The sequence below is a fragment of the Malus sylvestris genome, chromosome 11 (genome assembly GCF_916048215.2).
Source record: "Malus sylvestris chromosome 11, drMalSylv7.2, whole genome shotgun sequence".
In the NCBI taxonomy this organism is placed as follows: domain Eukaryota; kingdom Viridiplantae; phylum Streptophyta; class Magnoliopsida; order Rosales; family Rosaceae; genus Malus; species Malus sylvestris.
The window spans coordinates 3098035-3114192 of NC_062270.1; the positions used below are offsets into that span (position 1 = coordinate 3098035).

General features: G+C 39.7%; 4 protein-coding genes across 5 annotated transcripts; 1 reads left to right on the plus strand and 3 right to left on the minus strand.

Moving 5' to 3' along the window:
* Positions 1 to 1166: 1166 nt before the first annotated feature.
* LOC126588851 (pentatricopeptide repeat-containing protein At5g66520-like) lies at positions 1167 to 8582 on the minus strand. Its single transcript, XM_050253997.1, has 2 exons — positions 6570 to 8582; positions 1167 to 1337 (listed from the first exon to the last, which is right to left on the minus strand). The coding sequence occupies exons 1-2, from the start codon at positions 8444 to 8446 to the stop codon at positions 1268 to 1270; spliced, it is 1947 nt and encodes a 648-aa protein (XP_050109954.1). The 5' UTR covers positions 8447 to 8582; the 3' UTR covers positions 1167 to 1267.
* On the plus strand, positions 1459 to 5218 carry LOC126588848 (oligopeptide transporter 1-like). Its single transcript, XM_050253995.1, has 7 exons — positions 1459 to 1750; positions 2122 to 2564; positions 2669 to 2766; positions 2860 to 3432; positions 3725 to 3992; positions 4078 to 4260; positions 4395 to 5218. Exons 1-7 carry the CDS (start codon positions 1684 to 1686, stop codon positions 5013 to 5015), a joined length of 2253 nt encoding a protein of 750 aa, XP_050109952.1. The 5' UTR covers positions 1459 to 1683; the 3' UTR covers positions 5016 to 5218.
* Positions 8583 to 9365: 783 nt separating the features above from the next.
* On the minus strand, positions 9366 to 11964 carry LOC126589392 (ER membrane protein complex subunit 8/9 homolog). Its single transcript, XM_050254670.1, has 5 exons — positions 11612 to 11964; positions 11316 to 11462; positions 11160 to 11219; positions 9802 to 9965; positions 9366 to 9713 (listed from the first exon to the last, which is right to left on the minus strand). Exons 1-5 carry the CDS (start codon positions 11816 to 11818, stop codon positions 9683 to 9685), a joined length of 609 nt encoding a protein of 202 aa, XP_050110627.1. The 5' UTR covers positions 11819 to 11964; the 3' UTR covers positions 9366 to 9682.
* A 1295-nt stretch (positions 11965 to 13259) lies between these two features.
* Positions 13260 to 16132, minus strand: LOC126589391 (heterogeneous nuclear ribonucleoprotein 1-like). 2 transcript variants are annotated; one of them, XR_007611829.1, is made up of 7 exons: positions 15962 to 16132; positions 15674 to 15714; positions 15127 to 15290; positions 14895 to 14994; positions 14604 to 14773; positions 13512 to 14332; positions 13260 to 13478 (listed from the first exon to the last, which is right to left on the minus strand). XR_007611829.1 is itself a non-coding variant. In XM_050254669.1 (6 exons), the coding sequence occupies exons 1-6, from the start codon at positions 16015 to 16017 to the stop codon at positions 13805 to 13807; spliced, it is 1059 nt and encodes a 352-aa protein (XP_050110626.1). In that variant the 5' UTR covers positions 16018 to 16132; the 3' UTR covers positions 13260 to 13804. The 2 variants fall into 2 exon arrangements, 1 of the variants encoding a protein (XP_050110626.1); XM_050254669.1 differs by having other exon boundaries at positions 13260 to 14332.
* Between the last annotated feature and the right edge of the window lie 26 nt (positions 16133 to 16158).

Consider the following 16158-nt stretch of genomic DNA (forward strand, 5'->3'; position numbering starts at 1 on the left):
CAACAACCCATTAAATTTGTCAAAGAATATTTTTTATCGGTCTAAAAGTACTTCCAAACATACCTTTAGTAAAATACGTATCGTCCATAAAATTTGCACTCCAAATACTGAAACTTGAAATTACTATACTAAATAGTTCTTAAGTTGTACTTTTTTGCCACCTAACTTAAATTGTATATGCTATATAAAATCAAGTTAAAACTGTATATAGTGAACTAGTCTGCATTAATTTGCATAAAAAATAATTTATTCATGCATTATTTGAAGCTAGTGAATGTGACAATGGTCAAAAAAATAATAATAAAGTGGCATATATTTATATGTCCTTCTAGATAAAGTATGACAATCCCCCTTCCCTTCCTTCCCATGTGTCATGGAATGATAGGCAAGAAAGCTTCCACGTTTGAATATTCACACCTCAAATTTCAATTCTCACATCCTTTATGGATCATTGTGTTTGGAGTTCAAAGATTTGAAAATTTGGATTATTGGAAAAAGAGAAAATGAGTTTTGAACTCTTAATTTATGTAAGATAAGTCAGTGAAATAGACTAATGAGAATCATAAAATTTAAAATAAATAGTATAAATATCCAGATCCGTCCACTACGTAGAAATCTGGCGGAAAAAATCTCAATTCCTCAAACTGTAGTAGCTAATTATTATTCCCATCTTCCGAAGCTATTGACTTGGAAGTTATAAGTAGCTCTCAATTAGTCCCCATAATAATTTCAATTTTCCAACCACCTTTGATTTTAATTTTGCATTTTTTTATTTCAATTAGCTGTCCTCTCCCCAAAATTGGAGTCCATATCTAGCTCTCATTGTCATCACACGTCTGCTCCACTGTCCATCTTTCACATGCATTATTTTGGACAAAATCAATAATGTTCACTGCAGATATTCACAATCCGTTTTTTTGGACGAGATATCCACAATCCTATATGTCAACTTTTTCTTACTTTATTTTTTTTTTTTCACAGACAAGTTTTCTAGCGTGACAATATGAGGTTAGAGGAGAGAGTATTCAATGAGGTTGCCACAAACCAGTAGGTGGGACATGGTCGAGATGCTCGTATTGAAGCTTGTTTCTTAGGGGCATGAGGAGAATTGTATTACTAATTCACATGTGATAAAATGAATGAGCAAATAATTTTAATATGTTATTGATGAGATATAAGACAATTGTTATAAAATGAATAAACTGATAACATTACGCCTGAATTCCACCGAAAAATTTCTTGTTTGTTGGGTTGTAAGTTGTTTGTATTAATCTTTAGGGGAAAAAACAAAGAAGCAGTCATGTCCTGCACTGCACATGAAGATTTGTCCAAGATTCCTGCACGCCCAAGAACATATATTTAGAAGCCTTCCAAAATCCACTGTGTGCAAGTCCATTTTTTAATCAAGTTACTCATGCTATATATACACAATAACCATCATCAAAATTACACACACACCAGAAAACTGAGGGCAAAAGAAAAGAAGAATATACGGTTTCTTGAAAAAGAAACTACCAGCATTGGTTTTTTTATTTCTAAATTCTCCATTTCAAGCTTGTGAACTGCAAAATTTGACCAAACAAAGAAGAAAGTTTGCATCTTTGTGAAATTGGTGTTTTGAGTTTGCAGCCATTGAGGGGTTTGCATTGGGCATTCTTAGTATAAGGGGAGAGAGAGAGAGAGATGGGTACTTATGTAGAGGATGGAGTTCCTCATGAAGGAAAGCTGCAATCAAATGTTGATGTAATTGGTAAGTCCCTCTGATTAACCCAGTAGTAATTAATCTTATCTGATTTATTAATCTCAACATGTTTATGCAAAACTGGAAAACGTCAAAGATTATATTAGATTTCAGGGAGTTATGAATTTTTTCTTTCTTCAATTTTGGTATATAAATTTGCATTTTTATGTAAAAAATCTATATGCAGTTGCCAAAAATGTGTTCTTGAACAGATGTCAAAGAGAGAGAGGGTTGAGAGCCATGAGAATTTTCACTTTCTTGAAATGTTTCTTAAGTTTGAAGAAATGGGATCTATATATTTTTAGCAAAATCTTCCAAGAACAAGTAGTTTTTGCAAATTTTAATCTGCAATATTGTTGCCAATTTTGTTGATGCATCAGATGATGAAGTGAATGACAGCCCAATAGAGCAAGTGAGGCTAACAGTTCCAATAACGGATGACCCTTCAGAGCCGACCTTGACGTTTCGAACATGGGTTCTTGGGATCATTTCATGCTCAGTTCTTGCATTTGTCAACCAGTTTTTCGGGTATCGCCAGAATCAGCTCTACGTTTCTTCAGTCTCGGCGCAAATTCTTGTCCTGCCTCTTGGGAAGCTGATGGCTGCTACTCTTCCGAAGAGAAGAATCCGACTTCCATTTAGAAATTGGTCTTTTTCATTGAATCCGGGGCCTTTCAACTTGAAAGAACATGTGTTGATCACTATATTTGCCAACTCAGGATCGAACAGTGTTTACGCTGTTAACATTATCACGATTGTCATGGCTTTCTACCACAGACCAATGCATCCTGCAGCTGCCTTCTTGTTAGCACAAACCACTCAGGTAAATTTGGACACCAATTGCTAATTTGTGACAAGTGTTGTTTGGTAACTGTGTAACCGTGTTGTGAATTCATACTTTTTGGAATGTGTGTGAAAACTTTTCAGATGCTTGGGTATGGATGGGCTGGCCTTTTCAGAAAATACCTTGTTGACTCTCCTTACATGTGGTGGCCTTCAAATCTTGTTCAAGTCTCTCTTTTCAGGTATCTTATTGAACCGGTTTATCCACTTAAAATTGAACAGCATTTCTTCGATTCTTCTGTAATTAATGGAAGCGTTTATGACTTGAATGGCAGGGCACTGCACGAAAAGGAAAAGAGACCAAAGGGAGGCCGAACCAGGCTGCAGTTCTTCTTCATGGTTTTCATCTGCAGCTTTGCTTACTACATTGTTCCGAGTTTTCTTTTCCCCTCCATTTCCGCTTTCTCCTTCGTTTGCTGGATATACAAGGACTCCATCACCGCGCAACAGATTGGTTCCGGCATGCATGGCCTTGGCATTGGCTCATTTGGCCTTGATTGGTCCACCGTTGCCGGTTTCTTAGGCAGCCCTTTAGCTACGCCTGGATTCGCAACCATTAACATCTTAATCGGCTTTGTCTTGATTGTCTACATTGTTACCCCCATTGCTTATTGGAACAATGCCTATGATGCTCAAAAGTTTCCGATCATTACGTCTCACACCTTCGACTCCACCGGCCAAAGCTATAACATTTCCAGAGTACTGGATCAGAAAAATTTCGACATTAACATGGTAGGGTACAACGGTTACAGTAAACTCTATCTCAGTACCTTCTTTGCCTTCTCTTATGGACTGAGCTTTGCCACTTTGACGGCTACTATTTCGCACGTTGCTCTCTTCCACGGAAGGTAATTAAACGCATTTCCAACGTCACTTTTAACGTCAACTAAAAAAGGTCGTACCCAGTGCACAAGGCTCCCGCTTTACGCAGGGTCTGGGAGAGGTGAATGTCGGCTAGCCTTACCCCCATTTATGGAGAGGCTGCTTCTAAGTCTCGAACCTGAGACCTACCGCTCATGGGCGAAGGCACTTGCCCTCGCACCAAGTGCGACCTCTTCACTTTTAACGTCAACTGAGCAAATATTACTTTAGAGCTAATACATTGTGCATTTTTTTCGTGTGACATATATACATGAGCAGAACAATCTGGAAGATGTGGAAAAAGACAACTAGTGCAGTGAAAGATCAGATCGGTGACATCCACACCCGACTGATGAAGAAGAACTATGATGCAGTGCCTCAATGGTGGTTTCAAATCATCCTTGTTTCAATGGTTGCTCTTGCTATCTTTACTTGCGAAGGTTTCGGAAAACAGCTCCAACTTCCATGGTGGGGAGTTTTAATGGCTTGCGGCATTGCCCTATTTTTCACCTTACCTATCGGCATTATTCAAGCCACAACGAACCAGGTACTTTCATCTCACGCAGATAAATTTTCTTCGAAGCATGTCAAGATTAATTCCAATTTCTCGTTTGATTATGTTTGTTCTGCAGCAACCAGGGCTTAATGTGATCACGGAGCTACTCATTGGGTACATTTATCCGGGGAAGCCTGTTGCTAATGTGGCTTTCAAGACCTATGGATATATCAGTATGTCACAGGCACTCAATTTTCTTGGTGACTTCAAATTAGGCCACTATATGAAGATCCCTCCTAAGTCCATGTTTGTTGTGCAGGTAATTTAATTGCATTAATCGCATTAACTAACGGTTGGTTTGATAACCATTTCAGTTTTCAGCTCCTCAAACGGACCCTATTTGTGAAATAACTAATTACTTGTACCTATTTTTCCCCTTATCTGCTTCTTCAGTTAGTTGGAACGCTAGTAGCTTCAAGTGTCTACTTTGGCACATCCTGGTGGCTTATCACAAGCATCGAGTACATCTGTGATCCAGCGAAGCTGCCAACGGGAAGTCCGTGGACATGCCCAGGAGATGATGTGTTCTACAATGCTTCAATCATATGGGGGGTCATAGGCCCCCTCAGGATGTTCGCAGGCAAAGGTGTCTACCCGGAAATGAACTGGTTCTTCCTCATTGGTTTGCTTGCACCTGTTCCGATTTGGTTCCTCTCCAAAAAATTCCCCAACCAGAAGTGGATTAAGCTCATAAACATGCCGATAATTCTAGGGGCAACGGGCTCCATGCCGCCTGCTAGGGCTGTGAACTACTTGACATGGCTTTCAGTTGGGATTTTCTTCAACTTTTATGTGTACAGAAAGTACAAGGGGTGGTGGGCTAGGCATAACTACATTCTATCTGCTGCTTTGGATGCTGGTGTGGCCTTCACCGCAGTTCTTCTGTATTTCACCCTTCAATCCAAGAATATTATGGGGCCCGGCTGGTGGGGTCTCGAAGCGGATGACCATTGTCCGTTGGCCGAGTGCCCCACGGCGCCAGGTGTAGTTGCCAAAGGCTGTCCGGTTCTCTAAGATATGATTCAAAAATCAAAACTCTAAACCCTAAATGTGTGACAATGTAATTGTGCAAAATCATATATATAGGTCAATTCTGGCAGATTGGTAATGAAATATATGAATCTGTACAGTTAAGTGATTAGTCTGAATCACCTTTGCAGCTACAAACTGAGATTTTAGTCTTCTGTAATTAAACAAGTTGTTTATAGTTTTCATAATTTGAAACTGGTGGATGCAAACAAACTTTTAGTTCTGAAATAAGCGGCATATAATCGACAATGACATGATAGTGTAACAACATAATATTATCAAATATGAACCGACTAAATAATGGGCTAGCAACTCAAATGGGCTATCAACTCAAATGGTTAGTAGCATTCACGACTAAACTCGAGGTCCAGTATATTCAGTTTTTCCCTCCCCAAATCGTTACGGGTGACGTTTTGTTATGCACAATACTATAGGAAATATACACGTTGAAGTCGTTAATGTCAAGTTTACATTATGTCAAAAAATTTCCAATCATAGCATATAAGGATCCCGTTATATATGTTTTCCAAAGTTAGATTTGTGTCTTTGACTCTATAAGGTTCAAGTCTCTCTATTCAAGTGCCTATTCAATTTCCATCCTCTTTCTCATATTTCAAATATGATCAATTTGAGCAAAATGGGCTCATACATAGCTCAAGCAGTTAAGAGTATCTAAACCTACTTTCCGAAGTTATGTGTTCGATTCCTGCTCCTCAAATTGACTAAATTTATAAAATGTGAATTAATAGCAGGCATTGCATGAAAGGGAGAAGAGACCCAGAGGAGGCAGAACTAGATGCAATTCTTCCTCATTGTTTTCATAAGCAGCTTTGCTTACTACATTGTCCCAAGCTTCTTCTTCCCTTCCCTAACAGCACTCTCCTTCGTCTGTTGGATTTGGAAGGACTCCACCGCACAACAGATTGGTTCCGGCCTCAGGGGCCTCAGAATTGGCTCGTTTGCCCTCGACTGGTCCACCGTTTCATAGCTTAGCAACAGATTTCGCTTGTTTGCCACCAGCGAAAGCCGTAAACAATTTGTTATGGTTTGCAGTTGGACTAGTCTTCAACTTATATGTTTACAGAAAGTACAAGAAGTGCTGGGCAAGGCATAACTACATCCTATCAGCTGCTTTGGATGCCGGTGTGGCCTTTACAGCAGTTATCCTATATGTCACCCACCAATCCAGGGATATTATGGGTCCAAAGTGGTGCGGTCTGGAACAAGACGACCATTGTCCGTCGGCCAAGTGTCCGACAGCACCAGGGATAGAGACTAGAGGGTGATGATGATGACATTCACCATCATGGCAGGTTCGGAAAGATGTCACGGTTTAGTTAATTAGTTTGAATTACTTTGCAGACTAGTTTTAGTCTTGTGCAATCAAATAGTTCGTTTATTTTTCATAATTTGGAGCCAGAGATGCAAACCATGCTTTAATACTGAAAAATGTGGCATATAATCCAATATTCAATGTCATTGAAAATGATGTTAGTTGAACCGTATAATATTCTTAATTAGGAGTCCAGATCCTCTTACCAGTAATCCTTGCAGGAGCAAGAACCATCTTTGAAACAATGGAACCGATTCCGGTCACGTACAACAATCTCTCTATCAACAATTGCTGATATAAGTTTGAAAGCAGCATGACAGTCCTCACAAACACGAAGATTCTTCATAATTCGAATTGGTGTTCCAGGTTCTGTGTTGATCAACCCGAAAATCAGCGCTAATTTCTCACTATGACGATAGAGAAATTTTTCCTTCTGGTCCTCTTCTATGTCTAGCAGAACAACTGAGGTGTTAGGCACATAACCCTTCAGCTTCATTTTCTCAACTAGTTTCTCCCACATTTGGACAATCTCCTGAGCTTGCGGATGGGTTTCATCCCCAGCAACAAACTCATAAACTACTCCATCCAGTGTGATTGAACTCCAGCCGGGAGTTTTCTTCACACCTCGATCCCTCATTAACTTTCTCACTCTTGCTGTGTCTTCCCATCGTTGTGCTTCTGCATAAATGTTTGACAAAACGACATAGTATCCATCATTAAGTGGATCTAATTCAGAAAGGTGCTTTGTTGCTTCTTCAGCCAGTTCAATGTTTTTGTGAACTTTGCATCCGCCAAGGAGAGCTCCCCATACGACACTATTGGGCTTGATAGGCATGTTAATGATAAACTCGTGAGCCTCTTGAAGGAGCCCTGCCCTACTCAAAAGATCAACCATGCAACCGTAGTGCTCAATTTTAGGAACTATACCATAATCGTTAGTCATGCTGGTGAAGAATTCACGACCCTGATCCACAAACCCAATGTGGCTACAAGCATGCAACAGTCCTACAAAGGTTACATCATTCGGATCCATGCCTTCCTCAATCATCTCAGAGAAAAGTCTCAAAGCTTCCTCAGCTTGTCCATGCATGGCAAGCCCGGCAATCATCGCTGACCATGACACAACCGTTCGCTCTTTCATCCCATCGAAAACCTTACAGGCATCCTCCAAGCATCCACATTTGACATACATTTCAATCAAAGTATTGGAAACACGAACATTTCTGCTAAACCCACTTTGGTTCGAGTACTCATGAATTCTCCTACCCAAATCCAAGTCCCCCAAATCAGCACATGCAGCAAGAACAGCCACTACGGTCACCTCATTTGGCCTCACGCCAGCCTCTTCCATCTCCAAAAACAAACCAATAGCCTCCTTAGGCTTCCCGCATTGAACAAACCCCGAAATCATCAACGTCCATGACCTCACACTTCTACCGGGCATCTGCGAAAACAAGTCATACGCCCCCTTAATTTCACCCTTCTTTACCAACTGGGTTATCATTATATTCCACGTCACAACATCCCTCTGCGGCATTTTATCAAACACCAACCGCGCATCTCGCTCTCCGCCACACAAAGTATACAAATTCAGAATCATATTCATCAGAAACAAATTCGACTGAAACCCAAGTTTCTCTACATACCCATGTATCCCTCTGCCTTTGGAAACATCCAACAAACGTGTACACGCCTTCAGAACGAAAGAAAGCGTAAAACTATCCGGCGAAACACAAAAGCTCTGCAACTGGTTAAAAAGCAGAATTGCATCAATGGGGTCGTTGCCTTCAGCGAAGGCTTTCAGGCACGAGTTCCAGGCTTCCGTCTCGGGGGTTTCAAGATGTTGGAAGAGTTTCCGGGCATAGGAGAAGCTGGGGTTGAGAGAGCAAACGAAGGCGATTCGAGAGGGAGGGAGGGAAGTGAGAGGAGAGTTGGTTTTGATGAGGTGGGCGTGGAGTTGTTTGAGCTCGGATGGGGAGGCAAAGCTGTGGAGGAGGTGGGTTGCTGTGAGGGTTTGGGGAGAGTGAGAGTCTGTATTGTGGTTGAGAGGAGGAAGATGGAGGCAAGTGACCGTTGAAAGCATTGAGACTCTTCAAAAGGTCGTTGCCTTTCAACGGTTTTTCTTCACTTCTGATTCTCTGAAGCGTCGGCCTTGGGTTTTATATAAGGCGCTTCTAAAGCTTCGGGGGTTTGGCATTTGGTTTTAAAAACGTCGATTGCTATTGACATGTTATCTACTAATGATATCGTTATGATGTATCAGAAATTCGTTCACAAAATTGGGGGAGCCTATTGACTACGAAATGTTAAATGTCAAGACCCGACATCACCAACCTAACACTGGAGTGCAGGTGTAAATGTTTTTTTACCACTTGAACTATAATTTCCTTACGAATAATAATTAATGTGATGCCACTTGATATAACGATCTAGTGGTATTCCTCTTCACTTGTAAGCAAGAGGTCTTGGGTTTGAATTTCGTGGATGACGAATTCGATACTAAATTAGATTGCCCATTATGTGGCTTAGCCGAACTTACTCTCCTCTTAGTATAAAATACATCGTTGTACTATAAAAAAAAAGGATAACTAATGTGATGTGTGTACTGGTTATTAGGCTTCACAATTGCTAGCACAACCCGTTGATCCGACATGAAACAACACGAGAATAACAAATTTTGAGTCAACCTGTTAATGAGTCAGATCATTATTGGATCATCCGCTAAAAATAATTTAACGAGTCTAGTCACTATCAGACCACGGGTTAAGAATCTAATAAGATATCATTTGCCAGATCTAGATATTAGGCACAAAAATTTCTTGCATGATCCGTTAACCCAACACGAAACGAAACGACACGACCCGCTAACAAATCAAGCCAGTATCAGATCACCTATTAAGATAACGAGTTAGCCACAACACGACACATTGAGGCAATGGATATTACAAGAAAACGACACGTACACGACAAACTCTTCAACCCAGTATTCTAACAACATGACATTGTAAACCCGTCAACAATATAATTTGATGCAAAGGAAAGATAACTTCAGGTGCAAAACTGAATTGACACTATTGTTCCAATACTACAACCAACCATACTCAAACCCTTTGGTGTCGAAGGTAAAAAGTATGAGAAGATAACTGATATCCAGTTTTTTACATCTCGAAAATTTCTTACAAACAAGAAAGAAATGAAAGTAAGGTCAATCTATCTGAATTCTCTTGTAAGTCACGTGTGTCCTCTTAAACCCAGCTTGAGAAACTGAGTTAACCATGAAGCCATTTGCGATACCAAAGGCCAACGATGATGGCAGGTTTTACTTGAATAGTTCTGGGTTCAGCCAGTCCCTGTCATACGCAATTCCAATCGACATCAGTTTCAATACTAAAATTGCTTGAAGATAAGATAACATGGACAGTGGTGCATTGCACTCACTTGCTAATGTCATCAAGGTGATCATCAAAATCTACAACATCCTGCCATTTTTCAGTTGAGATATAATCCAGTAGAACAACATTTGCTGATGGCTCCTTGATGGTCAACTGGTTTCCATCAGATCCAACTAGCTTCCAAGTCCTTGACGCATCCTTCGTGTAGATCTGATTTTTCAAAAGGTAGAAAAATAAAGGTCAAAAACTTGAACGAGATTAGGAGGGAGAATCAAGGGAAAACTATGCTGCAACTAACAAACCATGTAATACGAGATTAGATTAACATTAAGACAAAAAACATGTCAAAGAAGATGGAGTCCGAAAGGATAATAATATTGAACTTCATATGTGACCTTACTCGAAGAACATTAAGGACGATTGCAAATTCCTTAACCAACCCTATAAGGTAAGGAGTCCGAAAAAGATGCTCCAAAGCACCTCTTCAAGATGTAGTAAGTAAACAGAGATTTTATTAAAACTTAAATGAAGAGAACAAAATGGAACTGGACAATACGATTTTCACAGACAATGTAGAATACAGCATAAATAAGCAACTGGAAAAGATTGATGCTTGCGTATATTTGTAGAAAGTAGGTGAATTATGGTATTACCAAATTTCAGCAAAAGCTTATGAAACCAGAAAAATGTACATTCGCTAAATTATATCTTTACTAAGAAAGAAAACTAAATGGTGTATTTACACAACAGGAAGGGAGGAAGAAGGAGCAAGGGAGAGAAATATGGCAATGTATATGACTAATAAAACTTTGTCAGCTCAGTTCGCGAAAAAATAAAAACTTTACTAGCTTAACCTAAGAAACATGACCAGCCCAACCTAGGAGAATACATTCTACGCTCTTAAGTTGTAAAAGAGGGTTAATCAAGAAGGTCCAAAGCCTCATCTACCTTATATTTAGGTTAGGACTGACCTCCAATCACACGGGTGGTGTTCCACTTGACAAACAACTTTATCGTCGAGTTTACCCTTATTTAATTCATTATATTTGAGTAAGACGACTACCATCAATCCATCCAGTCTTGGAAGTGTTGAAAAAAGCATGTTAGAAACTTCGTAAACGCACAAACTACATAATTTTAGCTCCCAAACCATCTTACATGCCATATATAGTTCACTTCACACGTTTATCAACATCCATCGTCAACAATTCCAAAGCAGTACTCTAATTTAAAGCCAGAAAAGCATTAAAACCGATACCTATAGAATTCTCAGACTTTTTAGCTAAACCCAGACTACAAGCAGTTCATCCAATCAAATATACTCGTACACTTACCATATCATAAAATCATAAAAAACCGAAGATACATGCTTTTCCATAACCGAAAAATGTAAAAGATACCGACCTGCACTACCGGGCTACGGTCCTTAGTCTTCGACAAAGATTCAAGCTTCCTGTTATCCAGCTAGAAATGGATAAAATGTCGACAAAAATAAGAACCTATACCAAAAAGACTAACAAAAAACACAAACAGAACTTGATGGACTGATGAATTGCATACCAAAAGAATTGCGGCTTGAGGAAGGTAGCGATAAATGTGATCGCCGACATTCTTCGCGATGCCACCGAGCTCGTGATCGTCGAACCTCTCGTTAGCGTGGAAATACCCCACTATGCTCACTCCTTTAGCAGCAAAGTGCTCCTCTATCTGTCCAAATTCAATCACAACAATCAAATTAATCAAATTACAGAGACAGGGCACCATTTGTCTCCCGGGAAAACCCCAAATTGGAGTTTCTGAAACCCTAGAGGAACAAAGTGGTGAGAGAGAGAGATAGAAGGGATTTAGGGACCCACCAGGATGAGGGAGATCTCGAGCTGGGGGAGGAGGCCGATGTGGGAGTGAAAGAGAGGGACGGAGTCGGTGATCTCGACGACGTCGTTCTGGGGGGAGACGCGGCCGAGGAGGATGCCGTTGACGGCAGAGGTCTTGTGCTTGAGAGCGTGGAGCACCAGCTTTATGTAGGCATTTTGTGCGATCTCGTAGCGTAACTCGCCGCCCATCACTCACTGTGATGGACTTCACTTGCTGAATCGCCGGCAACAGAGAAGAGAAAAGGAGAGAGAGAGAGAGAGAGACTGAGGGAGCAGAAGAGGAGAGAGAGTCCAATTTTCAGTGTTTCGTGAGGTTCGAGGATCCGCACGTTGTTCTGCGAATATTTCTAATGTTTTTATTTTTATTTTTAATTTTCATCTTTTTATTTTTGTTGTCATAATTGTAAATTTTGTCTAATGAAACAAAATATTTTATTGTTTTTCTTGGCCACAAAAAGAATATTTTTTAAGAAACTTTAACGAAAATGTTTCGATACTGTTTATTTTAACGAAAAAACATATTTTTACACTAAAAAATCAATCATGTTACTATTCACATTACCATTTATTTTATCCTTATTGTTAAACCTCAAAGTTTTCAAATTATTTTCATTAATTTTCCTTATTTTTTAAAGTCACCTATATGATTCTATTTTCTAAACCAAATTGGCTCGTCTTTTTGTCTTAGATTTCTTTTTTTGGCTCATCTTTTTGTGCAATACCGTTTCCAATTACATTGAAATTTTCAAATTGGCTCGTGTTTTTTTCTTAGATTTCTTTTTTTGGCTCGTCCTTTTGTGCAATCCCGTGTTCCAATTACATTGAAATTTCCAAATTGGCTCGTGTTTTTGTCTTAGATTTCTTTTTTTAGCTCATCTTTCTGTGCAATACCGTGTTCCAATTACATTGAAATTTCCAAATTGGCTTGTCTTTTTGTCTGAGAGTTCTTTTTTTAACTAGTTTTTCTATACAATACTGTGTTCCGATTACACTAAAATTTCTCGAGTCGGAGGGCCTACGTAACAACAGCCTTGTGGCTAGTTTCATCCTAGCCCACTGGCCAAAGTTCAATCCTGTCTTCGACGGATGCTTTGGAACAAGATCCACAATGCTAAATAACCATGCCTAGCACACCAGGCAATTAACTCGACACTCGGCAGGAATTTTGGACCATGGCGTCATTCGGCCAGAGAATAAAAAAAAATAACAAGGTACATGGCCTCAGCCAAGAAAAAAAGAGTGCCAGAGATAAGAGGGTAAATATAATTATATAAGGAATTACTAAGTTAAATGTATCACATTGTTCAATCGAAAGGATTGACATCCACTCAAGATCTCTGTGTCCATAGATCCAGACATACCCACTTCACAAAAATTCAAACACTTGAACAGTCCGAATCTCTCTCTCTCTTGAACGGTTCGGATCTCTCGGTCCACGGCTCTGGACACAAAGATCCCGAGTGAATCTCATTGCCAATAAAAAATACACAGCCATCAGAAACACAAAAAGAAATTTGAAAACAAAGAGTTAGGACAAACTGTCAAGCTCAAATATGATAAATACAATGAGGAAATCGCTCACATAGTAAAGAATCTTAACGAAAAAACATACGCCCCCTGAAGTCTCAACTAGATTAAAATCATGTATCTTGGTGATTTATATATTCATCACAAGAACCCTAATGAATGAGCACATACAAACTACAGGCCTGGACAGGAAACACGAATACTAGTATCAACGCATCAAATTATAAGTGACCAAATGCTAACGCGAACATCACAGGCTCGGCTAAGCAGATAAATTAAACCATGGAGCATCTATCTAGATCACTAATTAGATTGTAATAAACTCCATAATACGATACTATAGTCTACAACATACTAAATCAAAACGACACTACAAGACGTTGGTAGCAGACACCAAGTGTTTCAATCTACAAAGTTTTTCTACACCATACAACATAGAAATAGACTAATAAACTCTTCTGGCCATAAAAGTTTCCCAAACTGCAACGATAGGGAGTCTCTAGCAGTTCCAAGAAAGTGCCTAACCGAGTGCCAGACACAAATCTAAGCAACCTGTGTGAAACTTCTAGGGCAAAGCTTAAGCAACTGCATCGAAATTCCTTCATCACTATCCTGCATAGGGATGGTAGCGACTATCGCCTTCTATTTCTACCTTCCATAGGGGTGGTACCGACTACTACTATTATATCCCCCCCTTCCATATGGTCCACCTGCTCCTCCACCATAAGTAGCACCAGGATAAGAGTCATAGCCACCACCACCATAGTTTGAACCTCCGTAACTTCCATAGCCTTCACCACCTCGGCCATAACCACCTAAACCACTCGCACCATAGCCCCCACCATAACCACCACCGTATGGTCCAAAGCGGCTAGAATAACCAAGAGAAGACTCACCACGATAGCCACCTAAGCTACTGCTGCCAAAACTCCCATAACCACTGCCAAATTCGCCACTATCGCTACCATAACCGTAGCCATAACCACCACCATATCTACCACCAAGACCACCTGGTGTCCTATAGGGTCCAGGGCCAAACCCTCCATCAAAACCACCATAAGAACTGCCATATCCACCAAAGCCATCATTAAAAGAACGAGCCCTAGAATTGCTACCATATGCAGGAGCAGATGGTGGATTTGAGGCTTTCTTTGGTTCAGCTTTCTTGATCTCCACCTACAACAAAGCAACTTAGTTAACCTAGGTTTTTAGAAATGGAGCTACTGTGATCACCCTCTCCTGAGAAGACCTATACCTGAAACAACCTCCACCCAAAATTAGTTCCAAACAACTAATTTGAATTATTAAAATAACTAATGGAAACGAAAGATAACAACCCTTTAATGCATAGATTTAACAAAATAGGAGGATGCAAACATTGATGCTCCATGTCAAAAAGGATTTTGTATACATGCTGTTTACCCGGAGACCATCTAAACAAGCTCACCTGGGTACCCGCCATATCAATCATGTTTCCTTTAGATAACAATTCATCTACAACTTCCTCATTGTCAAAAATTACAAACCCAAAGCCTCGAGACCGATTGGTCTCATGATCTCGTATGATCTGGTGTTCTACCACTTTCCCATACTCAGAGAAGAAACTTTTCAACTCATCTGCACAATTTAGCAAACCAAGTAAAAGGAACGAAGACGGTAGTGCATACAAGCTTAATTTGGAAACCAACGGCCTTCCGAGTTGAAAACACAGAAGGCAGGATAAAACATAAAAGCATACCCTCAGAGACGGATGATGGAATGCCACCCACAAATATCTTCTTTGTCCTAAAATCCTTTGATTGCCCTTGACCTTTCGGAATGGTTCTCTTGATCTCAACCTGCATTATCCACATATAATTAAAGTCGTAGATAAAATTAAATTGCGTAAAAAAAAGTAATAGCAGCAATCCATGAGCAAGATATATCTATAATAAACCAGACAAAGATGCAGACTTAAACATCTAATTTACCTCCTTTCCATTGATAACATGAGTTTCCTCAATAACTGTATCAACAACTGATGGATCGGCATAGGTTATAAACCCAAAGCCCCTAGGGGTACCAGTGAAGCGATCTTTCATTATCACTGAGTCCACTATCTCTCCATATTTCCCAAAGTGCTTGGTAAACGTAGCTATTGATTCGAAGTAAATAGAACAAAAGAGAGTGCAACACATCAGTAACATAACAAAACAATGAATCGAATTTAATCTAAAACCATACAAAGTCAATTAACCAAGCAAAATCTCGTATCTCAGAAGATATGGCAAGTAAGCTAAAAAATAATCTAAAACCATCCAAATTCAATTAGAAAACCAAAAATTCGCCATCAGCATTCTATGTACTTCACTAAATTTCATGCCACATAATTTCGCCGCACAATGCCTGAACCCGAATTTAAATTTACTTCTTATAAAGGAGAAAAAAAATCCAACCTTGCTAATTTACTTCGCTGAACACAACGAAAAGGTAAAAAAATTGTTAACATTTACTATAAAAAAAAAAAAGAGGACATACCATATGTAGTGTCTTTTGCTAATCCACCAATGAAGATCTTTCTGCGAATTACGAATCAAATATTACACAAAAATTAGCAAAAGTGAAGAAACGCAGCAAACGATGCCCCAATGCTTGAATAATGATAAAATACAGGAATCAAACAAAAACCCAGCTAAAAAAGACAAAGATAAAATAAAATCTTATTTTCTCAGAAAGATCCAATCTTCTCGAAAGTCAAACAGAAAACACCTAAATTGGGCGTGGGTGTGTGTGAGAGAGAGATACAGAGGGAGAGGGAAGACGTACCCGGGGCTGGCGCCGTCGCCTGAGTGAGGATGGCCGGGATTCGACTTCGAACCCATTGCGTTCGGAATCGGATTTTCTCGGGAAAATTTGAGGAAAAGGAAAAGGTACGAGCTTCGAGAGTTGCGAGCGACGCGAGGAATAAAGATTAGGGCTTTTGACTGGAGTACATTATCTACCCCCATACAAAGGAGGGATTT